Below are 19,944 nucleotides of genomic sequence, written 5' to 3' on the forward strand. Positions count from 1 at the left end.
AAAGAGCCTTCCAAAAAAAACATTAAAATTGGTTTTCTCTACTCAAGTCCTTTTTTTTATTCTTGAAGTGGAATTTGAGAATGCACTGTAACACTTCCATACTATGACTATTCCAGATCTGTAACTCTGTATTTTTCTCTGAAATGGCATTTGTACATAAAACCATTTTAGAAACAGAAACTTTTGGGGCACCTGGGTGGCTTTGTGGTTGAGTGTCTGCCTTTGGCTCAGATTGTGATCCTGAGATCCTGGGATAGAGTCCCACATCAGGCTTCCTGCAGGGAGCCTGCTTCTTCCTCTGCCTGTGTCTCTGCCTCTCTGTCTTTCATAGATAAATAAAATCATAAAAAAAAAAAAAAAAAACAAACCCAAACCCAAAAACTTTTGTCTTAATAAGGTCAAATGATTTGCTGGCCCAGTGGAGAGGTAGCCAGAATAACAGATGAAGTCAGACATCCTGGGTTTGAATGCCTCTCTGCCATTTATCTCCTGTGGTTCCTTGGGCAAGTCATTGCTCTTTCCAGAAGTTTCTGTATGTGTGAAATGAAGACAAAGTCATCCTTGCAGGGATAAGAAATTAAATGAGTTAATGGGTAAAGACAGAGGTGGATTTAAATCCAGTTCTACCACTTAACTAACTATATGACTGGACAAGCAACTAATCAATTCAACATGTATTTACTGAATGCAAAGTCCTGAGGATACGGGACTAATATGGTCCCTGACCTCAGGGAGTTTACATTCTGGTGAGGCAGACAAAAAAATCAAGTTGATAGTTAGAATATAGTGTTAAATACAGTAATCTGTTGTTTTCTGAGAATCATCTCAGGTTGGCTTTAATGAGATACTATATAGTACACGCAAAACATAAAGCTAGTCCTGAATGTTAAGTTTTTTTTTCAAGAGCAGAGCCGTTTATTATCACTTTATGGGCAACAAGAGCACACTTTTAAATGTCACACTCTTTAACTTATCAACCAACATTTCTTCCTCAGAAATGTATATCCAAGAAATATAATTTGGACTTGATCCAACATTCTTCATTCCTTCTCCAACAGCTTCAGCCTGGCTCAGGGCAGGCCAGATCAGATGGACAGACCACCAGCTACTAAGTTTTTGAATGATAAATGGTGATTGTACACATGCAAAAGGAAGGCTATAAAAGGAGTATTTGTCTAGAGCTGGGAGCTGGCTGCCTCTAAAGACCATTGAACTGAGGCAACAAGTATTCCTAAACACTTTCACTTGAACTGAAAGATAGACACAGAAAAAATGAATCTCACTTTCTAGATTTAGTTTATCAGTAGCCATGGACTGTCCTTGCTAGGTACAGAGCTTATAGCAATACTGAAAGTAACAGCAATGCTGAAAGACAGCATAAAGAAACCCAAACCCACTATAATGATTAATAGTACTAGGGATCCCTGGGTGGCGCAGCGGTTTGGCGCCTGCCTTTGGCCCAGGGCGCAATCCTGGAGACCCAGGATCGAATCCCACATCAGGCTCCCGGTGCATGGAGCCTGCTTCTCCCTCTGCCTATGTCTCTGCGCCTCTCTCTCTCTCTCCCTCTGTGACTATCATAAAAAAAAAAAAAAAAATAGTACTGACACTTTCTGGATGCTTACCATATGCCAGGCCCTATCTTTACATGCTTTAAAAGCAAACATTTTGGGATCCCTGGGTGGCGCAGCGGTTTGGCGCCTGCCTTTGGCCCAGGGCGCGATCCTGGAGACCCGGGATCGAATCCCACGTCGGGCTCCCGGTGCACGGAGCCTGCTTCTCCCTCTGCCTGTGTCTCTGCCTCTGTGTGTGTGTGTGTGTGTGATTATCATAAATAAATAAAAATTTAAAAAAAAATAAAAGCAAACATTTTAAAGCACTTAAGCAACCTGCCTAATAAGGTTGTTCAAGTATCCCCAATATAGAAAAATTTATTTAAAATTATGTGCATAAACTATTTTACCACTATTGTAACCAATATATTTAAACACAGTATGTCATAAAACAACATATTATAAAAGCTACTGAAAAAAATTTAAAGGATGGGGTGCCTGGGTAGCTCAGTCACATGGGGACTGGCTCTTGATCTCAGGATCCTGGGATCAGCTCTGCACTCACTGGAGAGTTGGCTTGAGGATTCTCCTCCCTTTCCCTCTGCCCCTCCCACAGCTACCTCACAGGAGCTCTCTCGCCTTCTCAAATAAGTATCTTAAAGGATGAGTTAAAAAGTAACATAAATAGGGCAGCCCAGGTGGCTTAGTGGTTTAGTGCCGCCTTCAGCCCAGGGCGTGATCCTGGAGACCTGGGATGGAGTGCCACATCAGGCTCCCTGCATGGGGCCTGCTTCTGCCTATGTCTCTGCTTCTCTGTCTCTCATGAATAAATAAATAAATAAAATCTTAAAAAAAAAGTAACATAAATAGCTCTAGTATATTTTTCCTGCTTTCCAAATGGCTTACTACACATGTGCCCCACTTTGGAGACCACTGAGGTAGATCGCAGGCAGTCAAACTGACCCGAGAACAAAAGAGAGTAATTAGTTTTCAAACTTGAACGTGTATCACAGAATCATAAAGACCCCAGGACACCCTTAAATAAAGGAACCTGTGTTCTCTTTGAAGCTCCTAGGCATTCACTCCTCTGCTCTTTCCATCAAGCTTTCCAAATTGGTAACTTGGGCCCTGGGCCGACTTGGGAAATAGAAAGGACTCTTTGCAAAAGTCAACAGTATAGTTCTGGGGGTCTCAGCTTCCAGAAGACTTCCACAGGCAAAAGCACAGAGAGAAAATACTGCCTTCAAAGATCCTTGAACTGCTGGACCCAGGGACCTAATAGATTACTAGGAATTCAGAAATAAAGGCCATGGACACTTTAAATCCAAGGCTGCTGAGTGCTAAGAAGAGTTGACAGACTATTAATCTACTACCAAGTGCCAAGTTAAAATGATATGCTTTTTCTATGGACAAAGCCCATTTTTCATACTGAATCCTCACATATTCTTTATTCCATAATAGCTAGAACTGTGAAAAGAGTATAATATTCAAAACATGGACTATCAGGTATTTCCATATATCAAAAATGGTTAGGAATTTTTTTCATTCTGAAACTCTAGCTTCTACAGTAATCGTAATAATATCTGAAAGGATAATACTGAGCTCCAGATTTCCAAAGGGTTGTTAAAACTTTATTTTTTTATTTCACTTTTTTTCCCTCCCAAGGTAATGCAAAGCTAGAATTTCTTTTTAAAGGCTAGAGCTTCAAAATCATGAACAACTATAAGCCGAAGCCGTATTAGGAAAAGAATAAGGTCAAGAAAAATAATCAAAAGTAAATTCCTTGGGGCGCCTGGCTGGCTCAGTCAGTGGAGCATACAACTCTTGATCTTTGGGTTGTGAATTCAAGCCCCACACTGAGTGAAGAGATTATTTAAAAATAAAATCTTAAAAAGAGAAAAAAAATTCCTCTCCAGTCATATAAGATTTGATAGTATGCACTTACAAATACATAAATACCAGCTAAGCCAGAATGTACCATAGAGGTGAGATCACTGATTCTGCAGGGATTTTGCAAAGAAATTGTTTACAGTTTTTCTTCACATTTCTACTTGGATTCCTGCCTCAGGAAAAGTATACGTTGATATAGGAGGGAGGGAAAAAAAAAAAAAGAACTTCAAATACTTGCAATTGAGAACACTAGGGAATCTTTAACTAGGGAGGGAAATGTAGCCATCTTTAGCTCTGGAGAGCTTGCCTAACATTAAACAGTAAGCTGTTGATTATATTCCTAAGCCAAACAGCCCACTCAAGTGAGATTTTATTAAGGTTTTCTGAAGATTACATCACCTAAACTGAATAAAAAGCTAAGACATCCCCTCTACACATATTCATTTACTCTTTGTCTTTATATTTACACAGCCATCTTAAGCTTTTCATGCCAGAAGCAGAAGGCATAAAAAAATGCCAACCAATTCCAATTCTTAAATAAAACTATGTACCAAACTGTAAAGAACTAGTAGCTCCAGATTCAAATCTGAGGAAGCATTTGATCTCAAGGATCACACTGGGCTAGTTACTTAGAACTCTTGCCTGCTATAAGAGCTTAGCATCCATCATCAATAAAACACCAAAAGAGAACATTTTACTAAACCAAATGTAGCTTTTTGCCCTAGAATTCAAATGCCATTTTCCCCCTAGTTCCTATCTTAAGCACTATGTTATCTGTCACTAAAGAATTTTAGCTGGTTTAATGAAGAAAAGGAAGACATCATAGGGTAAGCTAAATTACAATTTTGGAGTCTTTGCTTTCTAGCTTGTGATCCTTAAAGTGCTGATATGCTATTTAGAAGCAGATCTCACAACTGGCTTTATAGGATTTATAAACACCAGGTACTAAAGGGCTGATTCTGCTCAAACAAACCAAACACTTCACATGTAGGGGCTGCCTGCCTCAGACGAAGGACTGCAGTCTCTGGTGTACAGTGCTACTAGCTGACCACCATTTGTACACTGACAAAGCTAAGAAGAAATGAAACATATCAAATAATAAAGCGTCTACAAGGACTTGGAAGGAACTTAGCCATCTTTGGTAAATTCTATACTTCCATTTTGTAAAATGAGTGCACTGTGGTGAAGTGCCAACTGTCAAATGAACTATTATTTTACCTATAGCCTGTATTGTGCCAAACACAAACATAATCTAAGACTACAAGCCTTCTTCAGAAAGATATTTTTGGAAAGAACTGTAAATTCTCGGTGGTAAGGTTGTTCAAATTTTCAAATAAAGATACGGAGAGTACAGTACTTCTCTCACATGCCTACCAATGTAAACCAAATTAGAGAAAACAGCATAAAACATTTCAGCAGAGATGATTTTAAGAAAGTGTAGGTTGAATTAACTTTATTTTATAAGGAATTTAGAAAACATGAGCAAATATTGATACTGCATTAAAAAAAGAAATTAGTCTGTACATCATTCAAATTTTAAAAATCAAAGAGTCAGTGTGACACTAAAAAATGTAGTAACAGAGAAATGTGTTTCACTTCAGGACAAAATACTATCAGTGGTTTATTACAACCAGATATACAAACATAAAGGTAGTAATGCTAAAATGATGTAAAACTCTGAATCTCAAAGTGATCCAGAGGCTGAAGGGAGCACCAATTGTCACCAATGTGAGACTGCCACATATTCTATCAAAAGAACCAAACTATCCAGAGGTAATAAAAATAAGCAAATAAATAAACTGGGGGAAGGGGGGAGAAAGGAACCCAAGATGCCTGCACTTTAGAGTAAATGGTTTATTTGGTTCTCTAGTTACTTGTGTTTTGTCTGTTTTCTTCTCCTAAGAAAGAAAGTAGATATGGAAGGGATCCAAGAGTATTTCCCAGTTATATTCATCTTAGTTTTTCAATAAGAATAACTATATTGAAGAAATAATGATTGATACCCCTTGTCATTTTAACCACTTATTGTACAATTAATATTTTAGTAAGCTTTATCTTTTTAAAAAATTCTAAGAATATTCAGAAACTTCTATATCTCTTAACTTAAGAAATATCTATTTAATTCCTAGAAATTTTATTTTTTCAAGAAATGACAACAATACAAAGTTCTAATACACCAGCAGTCTTGAAAAGAATACTGGGTGATCCAATTATAACAATTTAAATTAGAATATTCAGGAAATATATCTGAGGGGGTCAAAGATATAATTTATGACTCCTTGTGAACTAGATTTCACCGAGAGATGCTTTAAATCTAAGTCTACAACACAGGTACCATTATGCTTGAAAATTTTTAAGAAAGAAAGTTCATGACCTACTCAATAATGCTGGAGAAAATGTGGATTAAAATTAGCAGTGTATTTTTATGTACAGATGTATAAACAAACGCTTCAGAGGAGAGAGGAAACATTAATATTTATAGGCTACAAATCACTTTCTTTTAGGGAAGATTAAAAAAGAGTCAGTAGCTAGACACAGAGCTAGAGGTTGTGAGGGGAACCTAAAAGGAGTAAATACTAAAGCTCTTTGCAGTGTAAAGAAATGCAAAAACTCTTATACTACAAATCTTTAATTTTACAAAACCAAAAAGCAGTCCAACTATTGCCCATTTATGATGATTAAAATTGAAACAAAAACTGAAATATTTTGTAAAAATTCTATTATAACATTCTTATATCCAGTTCATATTGTTCCACTGAGTCAAGTACAATTTAAGCTCAAGGGGAGACACAAATTAGAGAATTTTACCTTTTTTTGAAAAGATGATCAGAATTTCATTTCAAGAGGATAAGGTGAAGAGCTCCTTAGTGACTTGTGTACTTTATTACTGTCAATAGAAAGTCCAAATATTTCCATTTTTTAAACTTCTGGAATATTATCCAGATATTTAAAATATTGATATTTAAAGCTTACATTAAAGGATATCATACTCTGAAAACAGGCCTGTTTTAAATACAGTTTGATAATTCTGGTGGTACTTACTGAGAAGATTTCTTTAGCAAATACTGGTTTCATGTATTTAAAAAAATCAGCAAGACAGAATTTTAAAAATGTTAATATACAATACATTGTAAACTGGAGACAACAAATGCCACATGTGTCACAGACCAGCACAGGTAAAAAGTTTTTTCTAGATGTTTTATAAGACTTTGTATCTTCCTTTATTTGTTGGTTGGTATGAATTTTGCTGGAACAGAAAAAAAAGATACATGGTCAGAAAAAGCAAAGGAAAAAAAAGGAATACATGTCAAATAAATTTCTTTTCCAAATGCCTAGCATTATCAGATATTTAGAACAGAAAATGTCAGTATTATTATACCAAGGAAGAAAAAACTCTTTAATAATCAATCATCTTTGTGTTCATGTGACTACTGTTGTACAACAGCTTTGAATCAATTAATGGTGGTGGCATCAAGGTTCTTTTTCTATCACTCCTTGGTGAGACAGTCTAAAAAGAAATTGATTAAAAGACTGTTTTTCAAAAGAAAAGGGGGAAAAAAAGGTTTTTCTTCTTCCTTTCTGTTTTGTGTATCTTTTATTCTTTAAACTTTTTATCCCCTCAAGGGAAGTTCCGTAAGGGGAATTTCTGAAGAAAAAAAACAAAAAACATTTGTAGAGAAAGGACAAAGCCTCCTTTCAAAGGGTCCTCACCCAAAACACATATTATAGGAAGTTTACAAGCTTCGACTGGCACTAAAGACACAGGGTTGGGGGCAAATGGGAGGCTCAGCTCAGTTGGTTAATCATTTGGATTCTTGATTTTGGCTCAGGTCATGATCTCAGGATTGTGGGATCAAGCCCCTCGGCGGGCTTCACACTCAGCTGGGAGTCTGCTTATCTCCTTCTGCCCCTTCCCTTGCTAGAGTGTACTCTCTCTCTCTAAGGTAAATAAATAAGCCTTAAAAAAAAAAAAAAAAAACACTGGAATGTGTTCACTTTCTTTGGCATGGTGGTCTATAAAACAATGTCTTTTCCAAGTCATAACAACTTTGGAAAATTATTTAGCGAAATTTATGTAAAGCTAACTATATCCACCTATAATTAGCAATTCTATTCCAAGGCATATAACCAAGAGAAAAGCATACTTGTATGTACAAAGGAGACATGAAAGAATTCTCAGAAAAGAGAACCCTGGGTGGCACAGTTGGTTAAGCATCTGACTCTTGATTTTGGCTCACGCTGTGATCTCAGGGTTGTGAGATCATGCCCCATTTCGTTCCATGCACAGCATGGAGTCAGCTTAAGACTATCTCTCCCTTTCCCTCTGCCCCTGTCACCGGCACCCTCTCTCGCTCTTAAATAAATAAATAAATCTTTTTTTTTTTTTTTTTTTAAAGAACGCTCACAGAAGTGTTACTCGTAAAAACAAAAAAGCAAAATAGCTCCAAAGTCAATACAAAAATTGTGGGTATATTCACAAATTAAATACTACACAGCTGTGAAAGACAATGAACTACTGCTACAAGCAACAATATGGAGTTCCTCCAAGTAATGCTGAGTCAAAGAAACTAGATACCACTGAGGGGGGCACTTGACGGGATGAGCACTGGGTGTTATTCTGTGAGGTGGCAAATTGAACACCAATAAAAAATAAATTTATTATAAAAAAAGAAAAAGAAACTAGATACAAAAGAGTATACAGTAATGTATCTCACTTATATGGAGTTCAAAAATAGGTGCAACTAATCTACCAGGTTAAAAGTCAGAATACCATTACATTTGGGGGAAATGAAAAGTGACAGGAAGAGCATGAGACAGGTTTTTGGAATGCTGGTATTGTACCATGTTTCTTGATCTGGGTAGTTATCACATCATGGGGCATCCTTTGTGAAAATTCATCAACCTGTATGTTTTAGAATTGTGTACTTTTTTGAATTTATATTATAATTCAATAAAATATTTACTAAAACAAATAAATAAGTCCTTGAGGTTTTCACTCACCAGCCGAATCAGTTCTTCTTTTATAAGCCTGGTGATTTCTGCCTTTGCTTTCTGCACAGCCAGTTCATTGGCACCTGGTGAGTAAGAAGAAAACATTATTCGTATTACTAGAATTACACTGGATGTTTATCCATGTCATGGAGATCCAGTAGGAAATACTATAGATGACTTTTAGAAACACTGTACTACCTGGCAAGATAGCCTTTCAGAACTTGGTAGAATGTCATCCACATTATTGTTCCAATTACTTGTAGAGTTTCAAATGTAACCAGTGAGATCACATTACATGTAGTGTTAAGAATTCTTGGTATAGGGCACCTAGGTGGCATAGTCACTTAAGTGATCAACTCTTGTTTCGATTCAGGTCATGGTATCAGGGTCGTGAGATTGAGCCCCGCATCCTGCTCTAAGCTCAGGGTGGAGTACGCTTGAGATTCTCTCTCTCTCAAATAAATAAATCAATCTTAAAAAAAAAAAAAAAAAAAAAGAGTTCTTGGTATGATTAAAAAGACCAAAGAAGGGATCCCTGGGTGGCGCAGCGGTTGAGTGCCTGCCTTTGGCCCAGGGCCTGATCCTGGAGACCCGGGATCGAGTCCCACGTCGGGCTCCCTGCATAGAGCCTGCTTCTCCCTCTGCCTGTGTCTCTGCCTCTCCCTCTATCTATGTCTATCATGAATAAATAAATAAAATCTTTAAAAAAAAAAAAGACCAAAGAAAAGATGATTAGCACTTTGTCTAAAAGAGACTAAGAAAAAGTTGAAGAGAAATATAAACTCCTTGAGATGCCTGGGTGCCTGAGTGGCTGAGTGTTTGTCTTTGGCTCAGGGCACGATCCCAGGTCCTGGGATTGAGTCCCGCATCAGGCTCCCCAGAGGGAGCCTGCTTCTCCCTCTACCTATGTCTCTGCCTCTCTCCTTGTCTGTCATGAATAAATATAATCATAAAAATACATATATAAATTCCTTGGTTCATTTATTTAACAAATATTTATTGGGCATTTATTATATTCCTTAAGATGGAGAACTAGCCACATTGAAGAAGTTATGCCACGGAATATTTTGCAAAGGGAATCCCACGTGCAGCAGTACAAATTAATGAAAGGCATGCTTATGTGTGCCTGAGTGGCTCAGTCAGTTAAGTGTTTGCCTTTGGCTCAAGTCATGATTATCAGGGTCCTGGGATTGAGCCTGCATCAGGTCTCCCACTCAGCAGGAAGTCTGCTTCTCCCTCCCCTTCCCTACTTTCCCTTCTCCCTCTCATGCTCTCTCACTCTCAAATAAATAAATAAATAAACCTTTAAAAGAAAAAAAAAAAAGGCATGCTTAATTCCTGAAAAGAAGTATAGTGTGGTTGGAAAAGAGTGTAAAAGAACATTAGTAAGATAGCCAAGAGGATGAAGCACTCTGGACACATTCATCCATAGTTATTAAATTCAAGAAACATTAAGCACCTATCATATATGATACAGTGTTAAAGATTCATTATACAAAGAACTGATTCATGCTCTTTATGATCTTGCAGACTATGAGAAAAACAAACTTGTAAAGATATTACAACATAATGAGAAGATAGGAAATAAGTCTGTTAGAATGACTTTTAAATATCACTCTTACAAAAACCTCTCCCTCACTTCTCTAGGCAGAGTTAAGTGACTAAGAGTTGAGAGATAAATAAAGTAATAAGGAAGATACCAAATCCAAAAACAGGTATTATCAGCAGTAATGGTGTATGAAATTCACTTCTGATATTGCTATAATTGAGGTGCTCATGTGACATCTAGTTGGAAATATCAGTAAGGCCAATGGAAATATGAACCAGAAGTAAAGGAGACATGGACACGAGAGAGAGCTATGAAGGGTGGTCGTGTGAAGGGATCTGAAGCCAAGGGACAAGGCCAGGGAGCAGGTGTAAGTCTAGGTAGGTAGCACACACACAAAATAATAATAAAAACAAAGAAATGAAAGTTTTTTCAAAAGGGAGGGCAGTTGGGTGGCTCAGTCGGTTAATTGTCCCACTTGATTTCGGCATGGACCATGATCTCAGGGTTATAAGACTGAGCCCCATGTCAGGTTCTGTGTTGGTGTGGAGTCTGCTTAAAATTCTCTCTCCCAAAAAAGTGAATAAACAAAATAAAAATAAAAACAATAGGTAGCACTGTGCACACATAAAAATGAAAGAGCTGGACCAATAAATTAGAAATTAAAGGATGAGGAGTGAAATGTTAAAGAATATAAGGAGAACTAGGGATGCAATGTAGAGAACTATATATTTATCATTCTATGTAAGAAAACCAAAAGAGGAAAACAAGCTACAAGAATTCCCCTTATTAGAGGTGAACGACCTTTTTTGACCCTAGAGAGAGGAAAGGAAGGGAGAAGGAGAGAAAGGGGAGGAGAAAGAAGAAACAGTTTGACAATAGGAAAGAAAGAGCCGGGAATATGGGTGAAGACATAGCAACGTATCTAATCTAAATCCTACACCTCCACCAGCCAGCAACCACACATTCTAAAGCTGTGGGTGCTGGAAGAGAAGAGAGGTGGATGAAAATAAACAAAAGAGTAGAATCAAGAGCAAAGCCAGACTAAAAATTACAAAGAAAATGAAATTCAGGAGGAAAATATGCTACACTTGGCATGAACTGGTGTGAAGCTTGCTGATATTCTGTGCTATTTTAAAAAGAAAGAAAATGACACTCTCACCTAAATTCAAGTAGAAAAGTAATTTTCCTACTTAAGTTAGTGCCTGACCATTTGGACCAGTTTAAAGTTTTGACTTATAAAGCTTCTTTAGGTAATAGGTTACATATGTTTATAAGCTGCCATGGAAAAGAGGCATTTCCTTTCATTGGTCCTAAAACAACTCTGGCTGCTTTTAAGGGATTCTCCACTAGTAAAAAGAGAGGGTCACAAAACAAGCCATAAATTATACAGGATGGCTAGGCACATAAGTCCTTCCTGTTCTCCTTCCCGCTGCCTGGTGGGAGGCCTGAAACCGCTGAGCCACACAGAGTCTCCAAGGAGCCAGGCAGTAGGGTCCCTCCAATTACAGAACTAGAAACAGATGACACTAGGCTCCTTCCAACACCTGTTTTCATCCTATTAGAGTTCAGTTGATTTGGCTGGCGTTTCAAAAACTAAGAAAAAAAAATCCTTTAAAAAACTAATCATCTATGAAAATCTCCAAGCTTTGGATCATTTTAATTACTAATCTCCACTTTTTAGCATCACTATGGCTCTAGAATTCTAAAGATTCATTTTTGACAAGATTGTCTTGTTACAGAGGGGGAGAAAAAAGCTGGCTTAGATCATAAAAATTAGAGGTTATTTCCTAAGTACAAATTGACAATGGAAAGAAATGACCAGCATTCGAAGTGACTGCAAAAGTTAAGCAGAAGCTATGGGCTTCTCACTTCACTTGGCAGTAGAGGAGATAAGTTCTGATAAAATTATATGTAAGATGAACTCTGATATATTTATACTATACTAAACATAATTACCTTTAAACTCAAAAACTACATAAAGGATCCTTTTTCAAAGCAAACAATCATATCTCTCTCTGATTCAGCTCTTTGTAAGGCAGGCATTTAAAAAAATATTGGCTTTGCTTAAATGACACCCATGATATTCAAGCCGAAACTAAAAGTATGATTGCATGTATACCAAGTGTTTTATCATCAGATTCCACTGGATGACACTGTGTCTCCATCCTGTACGTCCTCCTAACGAACACTGGAATAGGAAAGACCTGTCCAGTTCCAAGCACAGAAAGATGTCAGCGTAATTTTTTCTCCTTAAAGAACTAGTTGCCAGCAATCCTCATTGTTAGAAACACACAGTCATTGGCAGAATAAAAGTCTTTCAGGACACATAAAAGGATGCATTTAAAAACCTGACTTAAAGTCACAATCACAAACAAAAATAGACAATTTGCTCAGTTCCAGCTCTACATCTTTTGTATATCATTTAAAAATATACATAAATCTTAAATATGCATGAATTTTTAAATATGCATAAAATAATGGCAGAATGAGAATAAAATGGAACATACAAAGGGTACATCTGAATTTCCCCATTGCTACAATTCATCATTAACCTAAGAAGTCCAATAGTGAGAGGGCATCAGTGAAAACGGCAGCCTGGAACTCCAAAAGCCTGTTCTTTGACAAAAAGTGAATAAACTTGCAAAAACCTGAAATCAACTGTATGAGAACTATAAAAGCTAATCAAAAGTTTATAGCAATCAGGCAAAAACTAAAGAAAAAGGAAAGAAGAAAGAAAAGAAAAAAGAAAAGAAAAGAAAGATTAAAGAAAAAGCAAAAACCATCCTAACCAGCAGAATCTTGGCAACAGCACTTTTCAGTGCTTTAACATACTCTGACCCCATCTCGCACTTTGGGCCAGGAAACAATTTCTACGTAGGGGTAGATGGGATACATTGCACATGTGTTTCTCTTCTTGTCTTTATGTTAAGATGCCACACAAAAACAACTGAGGTCACCAATTCAAAGGAAAGTGACTAAACAGGCACAGCACTAATCAATTTTTAGTCATGTCTGTGGGATTCCTTGTTTTGGCCTGGAAAGAATCAAATCCTAACACGTAAGTAAATCATCTGTAGATTATATTCAGTAAAGAACTTCCCTAAAATTATAAAGTCTTCACAAAATTAAATAAATGCCAAAATATAACAAGAACAAACTGTGTCACTAAGAGACAAATCTTATTTACAATACGCTTTCAATGGATCTAAATACCTTCCAATGATCTTTCCAAACACAAACTTTAGAGGAAAGCTATTCATTACAGTAGCCACTAGCCAAGCATGTGGCTACTTAAATTAATAAAAATTGGGGGTCCTGGCTGGCTGAGTCAGTGGAGCATGCAACTCTTGATCTTGCCATCAGGAGTTTGAGCCCCACAATGGATGTAGAAATTACTTTAAAAAAATAAAAAAATGAATTCCTTTACAAAAATTTTAATTAATAAAAAATTAAATTTACAAATTTTAGTCACACTGGCCATATTTTGAGTGCTCCATAGCCATCATAGAGCATTCTCCTGGACAGTACAGCTCTAAATAGATCAAATAGAGGATATGCCTGTCAAATAATACTTTGTATTCTGAAGACAAGTGATTATAGGGCTTAATTAGATGTATTACTCAGAAAATTTATCAAGTGTTTAACCATTTGCTTTGGGAAGAGAACAGACGACAAAGTCACTACATTCCTATAACTCTAGTAGGGGGGACATAGACAAATAAAAATATACTACAATTTCTATGTGATGAGTACTGTAAAGAAAAACAAATAGGTAAAGAGCTACAGAGTGGTGAAGAGGGATGAGGTAAGGCTTCTTTGTCAGAAGTGATGTATGCACCTCAAAGTAACTAGGTCAGTGCCTGAGGTAATACATGATATGACAGTGGCTTCTCGGCAGCCATCACAGCCATTTAAAGCACCATGTTTGCAGACTTTGAATGTACAGAACACATAGAATCAACCTCTCCACAGCTCCAAAAACAGTATCCAAAAAATATTTAGTTCATTAAATATATGAAGAGGATGTGGCTGGTCTACACTTTTAAGTCTATTACAAAGATATTCAGATTAAATATAAATGAAGGAAAGTCATTGATCTCAAGTTGTCCTACTATGCAGGAGAATATTACATTAGGGGGAAAATCAAAAAGGAAACTGTTAAACTCATTCATGAATGTGTGAAATAAAGTTATAAAGCACATCTGACTGGGGTGCCTGGGTGGCTCAGTTATGTGTCCGACTCTTGGTTTAGGTTCAGGTCATAATCTCAGTCAGGGTCATGAAATCAAGCCCCATGTCAGGCTCCACACTCAGCAAGGAGTCTGCTTGAGTTTCTCTCCCTTTTCTGCTCCCTCTGCCACTCTCCCTACTTGTACACACTTTCTCACACACAGTCTCTAAGATAAATCTGGGGGGAAAAAAAGTGCAAATCTGATCAGTCTTAGATAATACATATCTCATACACTTTGTCTTATGGTATTATTTGTCCTCTCATTTTTTTAAAGATATGCAAGAACTTTTATGGGCATAATTTCACAGGGAATACTTGCTTGGATAAATATTCATTAAGTGAACTAATATACTGATTTACTTTTTTTTTTTTTTTTTTTTTTTACTGATTTACTTTCTAACCTAACCTCTGGCCAGAATATTCTTATTAGAATAATAAACATATTAGTCCGTGTGGGAGATATCAGAAAGGGAGACAGAACATAAAGACTTCTAACTCTGGGAAATGAACTAGGGGTGGTGGAAGGGGAGGAGGGCAGGGGGTGGGGGGGAATGGGTGACGGGCACGGAGGGGGACACTTGACGGGATGAGCACTGGGTGTTATTGTGTACGTTGGTAAATTGAACACCAATAAAAATTAATTTATTAAAAATAAATAAATAAATAAACATATTAGTCCTTAAAATACATGTTTTCTTTTAGAGTGATTTTCTAATGTGACTGAACTGTCAAGACTGAAAGAGTTCTATATAAAGATCATTCACCTTTCTATAAATCCTGAATTTCTAAATAAAGACCTTAAATGATATATGGAACTATTTTCTTATACATGTTATTTTTATCCTCTCTAGAAATGACTTTACATTCTCTCCATTTCTATTACATCTGTATCAACTCTGACCTAATTCAAGGTGGCAACAGAACCAATAATACATACTTTCAATTGCCAAGTAAATTTTCCGCTCTCCTTCCTTAGGTTCTTTGCCAGGTGGGAAATACGTTCCTCTGATTGTAATTGCAGCTTCAGAATATTCACTGATTCTTTGCAGAGCTTCCTTAGAGGTAACTTTCCATCTAGCAGTCTATGAAAGAAAGGGTGGGGGGAAAAATCACTTTACAATAGAACAAATCCCTGGTGTACTGACAAAGAATAGGTTGACTAAATAATATTACGGTCAATATTAAGAATATAATTGACACCTTCACATAAAATCATTTAGATCCTAATGCACCTATAATATATTCATAGAAATACAACTTCTATTGTTGTCTTCCTCATCTAGATAAAGAGTAGCTATTAAAATGTTCATGGAGGGACGCCTGGGTGGCTCAGGGGTTAAGTGTGTATGTCTTTGGCTCAGGGCATGATCCTGGAGTACTGTGATTGAGTCCCACATCATGATTGAGTCGAGTCCCACATCAGGCTCCCTGCATGGAGCCTGCTTCTCCCTCTGCCTCTTTCTTTCTGTGTGTCTCATGAATAAATAAAATCTTAAAAAAATATATGTTCATGGGTTTTTAAGAAGAAATGTTTGTTCCTAAAGAAGCAAGAGTTTTTACTCCATGATTTTAAAAAGGTTTAAAAAACTGTTACTTGCCTGTGGGAAGTCATTGATCTCTAATTCTTCCTCATATCTCTTAAAAGACTCATTTTGTCCACCATCCTGTCTTTCCTCTTCTTGTTTCTCCAAAGGCACATAATTGAGCTTGGCATTGATCTTTTCAGCAAGTTGCTCTGCAATGGTTTTGGCAGACACAGTGGGAGCCAGGATGGTGCCACCTCTGAGAATTGCATTGGTAGCCTGTTGCATCACATCCTGCAGTTAAAGAAGACCTACAGTCAAATCTCAAATGAGGGCAGAGACAAGATCAACGATCCTACCACAAATTATTCTCTGGAAAGCCACTAACTAGAACCACCTTTCTAATATAGGAGTCCTACTCATGTGCAATTTAGCAGTACATATTAATAGTTTAATAATAAATCTATCTTCCTTACTTTGATGGGAAAATAAAGAACACTTAAAGAACACTCAACTCTATCATTAAAAATTCTACTGGATCATAGAAAATTAGGTAACTGTTGATAGCAAATATAGTAAAATATATCTAAAATCGGGCAGCCCGGGTGGCTCAGCGGTTTAGTGCCGCCTTCAGCCCAGGGCATGATCCTGGAGACCTGGGATCGAGCCCCACATTGGTCTCCCTGCGTGGAGCCTGCTTCTCCCTCTGCCTGTGTCTCTGTGTCTCTCATGAATAAATAAAATCTTTAAAAATATATATTTAAAATCATTTATATAATTTTGTGGCTCCTAAGAGTTTCCTCTAAATTAGAATCTTTGTCCACTACCACCACTGAGCTCCTCCTTCCCCCATAGCCCAAGCCAATATTCATTAAATTATGGTAAATGACTGACTTTCTAATTTTATTTTACACTAATTTGGACTTAATTTGACTATATGCCTAATGTGGACAGAATTTTGTAGGTAATACATGACTCAAACCTCAAGCTTTTTTAACAATGAGAAGATAAGGCTATTTGATGTCACAAATAAGGAGTTACTAGCAGTAATAATCCCAGGGAATATTATATTAGGCACATTAATCCCTGTTTCTAGAGAAAGTACAGGCCTGAGTATAGCAGACACATGATTCTCACTGGCTAAACAACACAGAAACCGGAGACTCTAAGCCTTGACTGTGGCTGCCTCACTGAGTCAAGTGTACTAGTATCTAGTTTGGATCTTCCAGCTATTCCCGAAGCTATCCAGCCTACTGGAGAGAGGGCCCTATAAATCCACAAACACTCAAAATCTCCAAAGCACTGTTAAAATTAACAAACTATTATTTGGGAATGCTAGAAAGTTTACTCTTAGTTAAAAATTAACTGATAATAATTTGTTAAAAATTAACTTAATAAAAAAGCTCTCAAGAGAAAGATGGTGGGATGCCTGGTGGCTCAGTGGCTGAGTGTCTGCCTTTGGCTCAAGAAGTGATCTCGGGGTCCTGGGATCAAGTCCCATCAGGGTGCTTGCTCCTCCCTCTGCCTATGTCTGTGTCTCTCATGAATAAATAAAATCTTTAAAAAGGGGGGTAGGGGGGCAGCTCTGGTGGCTCAGTGGTTTAGCGCCGCCTTCAGCCCAGGGTCTGATCCTGGAGACCCAGGATCGAGTTCCACATGGGGGTCCCTACATAGAGCCTGCTTCTCCCTCTGCCCGTGTCTCTGCCTTTCTCTCTCTCTCTTATGAATAAATAAAATCTTAAAAAAAAAAAAGTCAAGAAAGAAAAAGGCAGGGGTGCCTGGTTGGGTAAGTCAGTTAAACTTCTGCTTCTAACTCAGGTCATGATCCAAGGGTCGTGGGATTGACCCTGAATCAGGCTCCCTGCTCAGCTGGGAGTCTGTTTCTCCCTCTCCTTCTGTCCTTCCCCACTGTTCATGCTCTAATAAATGAATGAATTAATTAATAAAGTCTTTAAAAAAAAAAAGGAAAAGGGAGTTATTTCCTTAAGATTTTGGTAAGATCAATCAGAATATTATTTTATAAAAGTATCTACAGCTAACATGCTTCAGTTGGGCATTCTAAAATAAGCATTAAGATTTCAGTTAAACAAAAACAAAAACAACAACAACAAAAAAGATCTCCGTTAACCATACTAGAGGAATCATCCATATGCAATAATTAAATAATTCTGTATTTAGATTAATGTTAAATTCCTGCTAACTCAACATCTAGAACAACCTGTTCACTTGTGCTGACAAAGATACTAAAACTCGGAACAAATTACTTAATACCTGAGACTCAATGCCCAAATTCTTCTGAGCATTGATTCTAAGAGCCAATCTCTTAGCAATTTCTAATTTCTCAGCATTTCCTGCAGTTGGAGCAGGGACGCTAGATGTTCCAGGAGCAGCCATGTCTTTAACTCTCTTCTTTGAATTAAACATGCTTTCAATTTGTTCATCAATCTAAACAAGAAAAAAAAAGGATTAATAAAAATTGGATTAAAAATACCAATTTAGATATATCCACAGAAACTAATAAAGAATATTTCTACCAAATGACTGGATTTAGACAGTTGTATTTATGTTAATTCAAACACACATATCAATAGGAAAATAGACCAGGTAATTATTGAGGATGACACACTTTAAAAAATCAGTTATCTATGGCAGGATAAAGAAAGAGAAAGAAAAAACAGAGATACAATGCCACATGAATCTACTGAACACAGTCCTCAGTGGTCCAGAATATACATGCCAGTTCAGCAATTGAGGACCATGTGCTGTCAAGACAGAGTACCCAACATAATGCAGCTGAGATGCTTCAGGGCTCAAGCGTTGAGGCAAAATTAAACTGCAGTGAAAGAGGCTGGAAGAAGGGCAGTAACTCAAGGCCAGTGGGCAACTAAAAATATAGTCAACAAGCTTTGAGGGGGAATGGTATATGATCCTAAGGTGGGGCTCCCAAAATCCTTTCCAACTTCTAAAGTGTAAATGGATTTGCCTTAAAAATAGGGTAACAGGGCACCCGGGTGGCTTAGTCCGTTAAGTGTCTGCCTTCAGCTAAAGTCATGATCCCGCAATCCTGGGATCCAGGCCCACATCCGGTTCTCTGATCAATGGGGAGTTGTCTTCTCCCTCTCCCTCTGTGCATCCTCACTCATGCTCTCTCTCTCTCTCTCAAATAAAAAATTGGGTAACAGAATCAGGAAAGAAGCCTTTTTTTTTTTAAGATTTTATTTATTTATTCATAAGAGACACACACACAGAGGTAGAGACATAGGCAGAGGGAGAAGCAGGCTCCACGCAGGGAGCCCAATGCGGGACCCAATCCCGGGACTCCAGGATCACGCCTGGGCCAAAGGCAGGCACCAAACCACTGAGCCACCCAGGGATCCCCCAGAAAAGAAGGCTTTATTGCACTATTCCTTTGAGCCAAAAAAGGAAAACAAGTAAGGTTTGGTTTACCCATCAAAGCAAGAACAAAGCGTGAATACCTCAGCTCTTCCAGGAGCCACTTGAGTCCAAGTGCCACCGGGTTATCTTGAGGCTGGACATATCTATCTATAAGCATCTTTTAAGGATGCCTTTTGCCCAACAATGACTATTGACAATGCCAACTAAAGAGATGCAAATCCCTTTATATACTTAAATTAGGCTAATAAGAACTTATCTACTAAATCTCAAATGCAGAGAAGAGCTTGTTTAGGGTTTTAAAAATTAATTAGATGGGGTGCCTGGATGGCTTAGTCCAAGCATCTGATTTTTGATTTCAGCTCAGGTCATGATCTCAGGGTCATGAGATTGAGCCCCACATAGGGCTCCATGCCCAGTGCTGATTCTATTTGAGATTCTTTCTCTACCTCTCCCTCTGCCCTTCTCCCCACTCATACGTATGCTCTAAAATAAATATATATTAAAAAAATTAACCAGAGAAAGAATTGATATATTTAATACAATGAGATTTGAAATAATGTTCAAAGTAACATTAAAAAACTGAGGTGGATTTTTGGGGGTGCTTGGGGGCTCAGTCGGTTAAAGCATCTCTTAATTTCTGTTTGGATCATGCACCTCAGGATTGTGAGATCGAGCTCTGAGTCAGGTTGTGCACTTGGTGTGCATCATGCTTAAGATTCTCTCTTTCTCCCTCTGCTCCTCCTCCCCTCAAAAACTTGAGGTGTTTCAAAGCAAGTTCATAAATTCTTTAATACTCTTCCCCTTCAAAAC

The 19,944-nt window shown here is 37.5% G+C and overlaps 1 protein-coding gene across 1 annotated transcript in view; it reads right to left on the reverse strand.

Annotated features, from left to right (window-relative positions):
- Positions 1 to 4,868: 4,868 nt before the first annotated feature.
- DDX46 (DEAD-box helicase 46) overlaps positions 4,869 to 19,944 on the reverse strand; it is a 73,672-nt gene continuing 58,596 nt past the window's right edge. The window contains exons 19-23 of the mRNA XM_055302262.1: positions 18,010 to 18,183; positions 15,814 to 16,032; positions 15,153 to 15,297; positions 8,445 to 8,518; positions 4,869 to 6,690 (exon numbers count right to left, since the gene is read on the reverse strand). Of these exons, the coding sequence (XP_055158237.1) occupies positions 6,643 to 6,690; positions 8,445 to 8,518; positions 15,153 to 15,297; positions 15,814 to 16,032; positions 18,010 to 18,183 (660 nt within the window). The 3' untranslated portion in view covers positions 4,869 to 6,642. The remainder of the gene's footprint in view (positions 6,691 to 8,444; positions 8,519 to 15,152; positions 15,298 to 15,813; positions 16,033 to 18,009; positions 18,184 to 19,944) is intronic.

Source organism: Nyctereutes procyonoides, unplaced genomic scaffold (genome assembly GCF_905146905.1).
Source record: "Nyctereutes procyonoides isolate TBG_1078 unplaced genomic scaffold, NYPRO_anot_genome, whole genome shotgun sequence".
Classification (NCBI taxonomy): domain Eukaryota; kingdom Metazoa; phylum Chordata; class Mammalia; order Carnivora; family Canidae; genus Nyctereutes; species Nyctereutes procyonoides.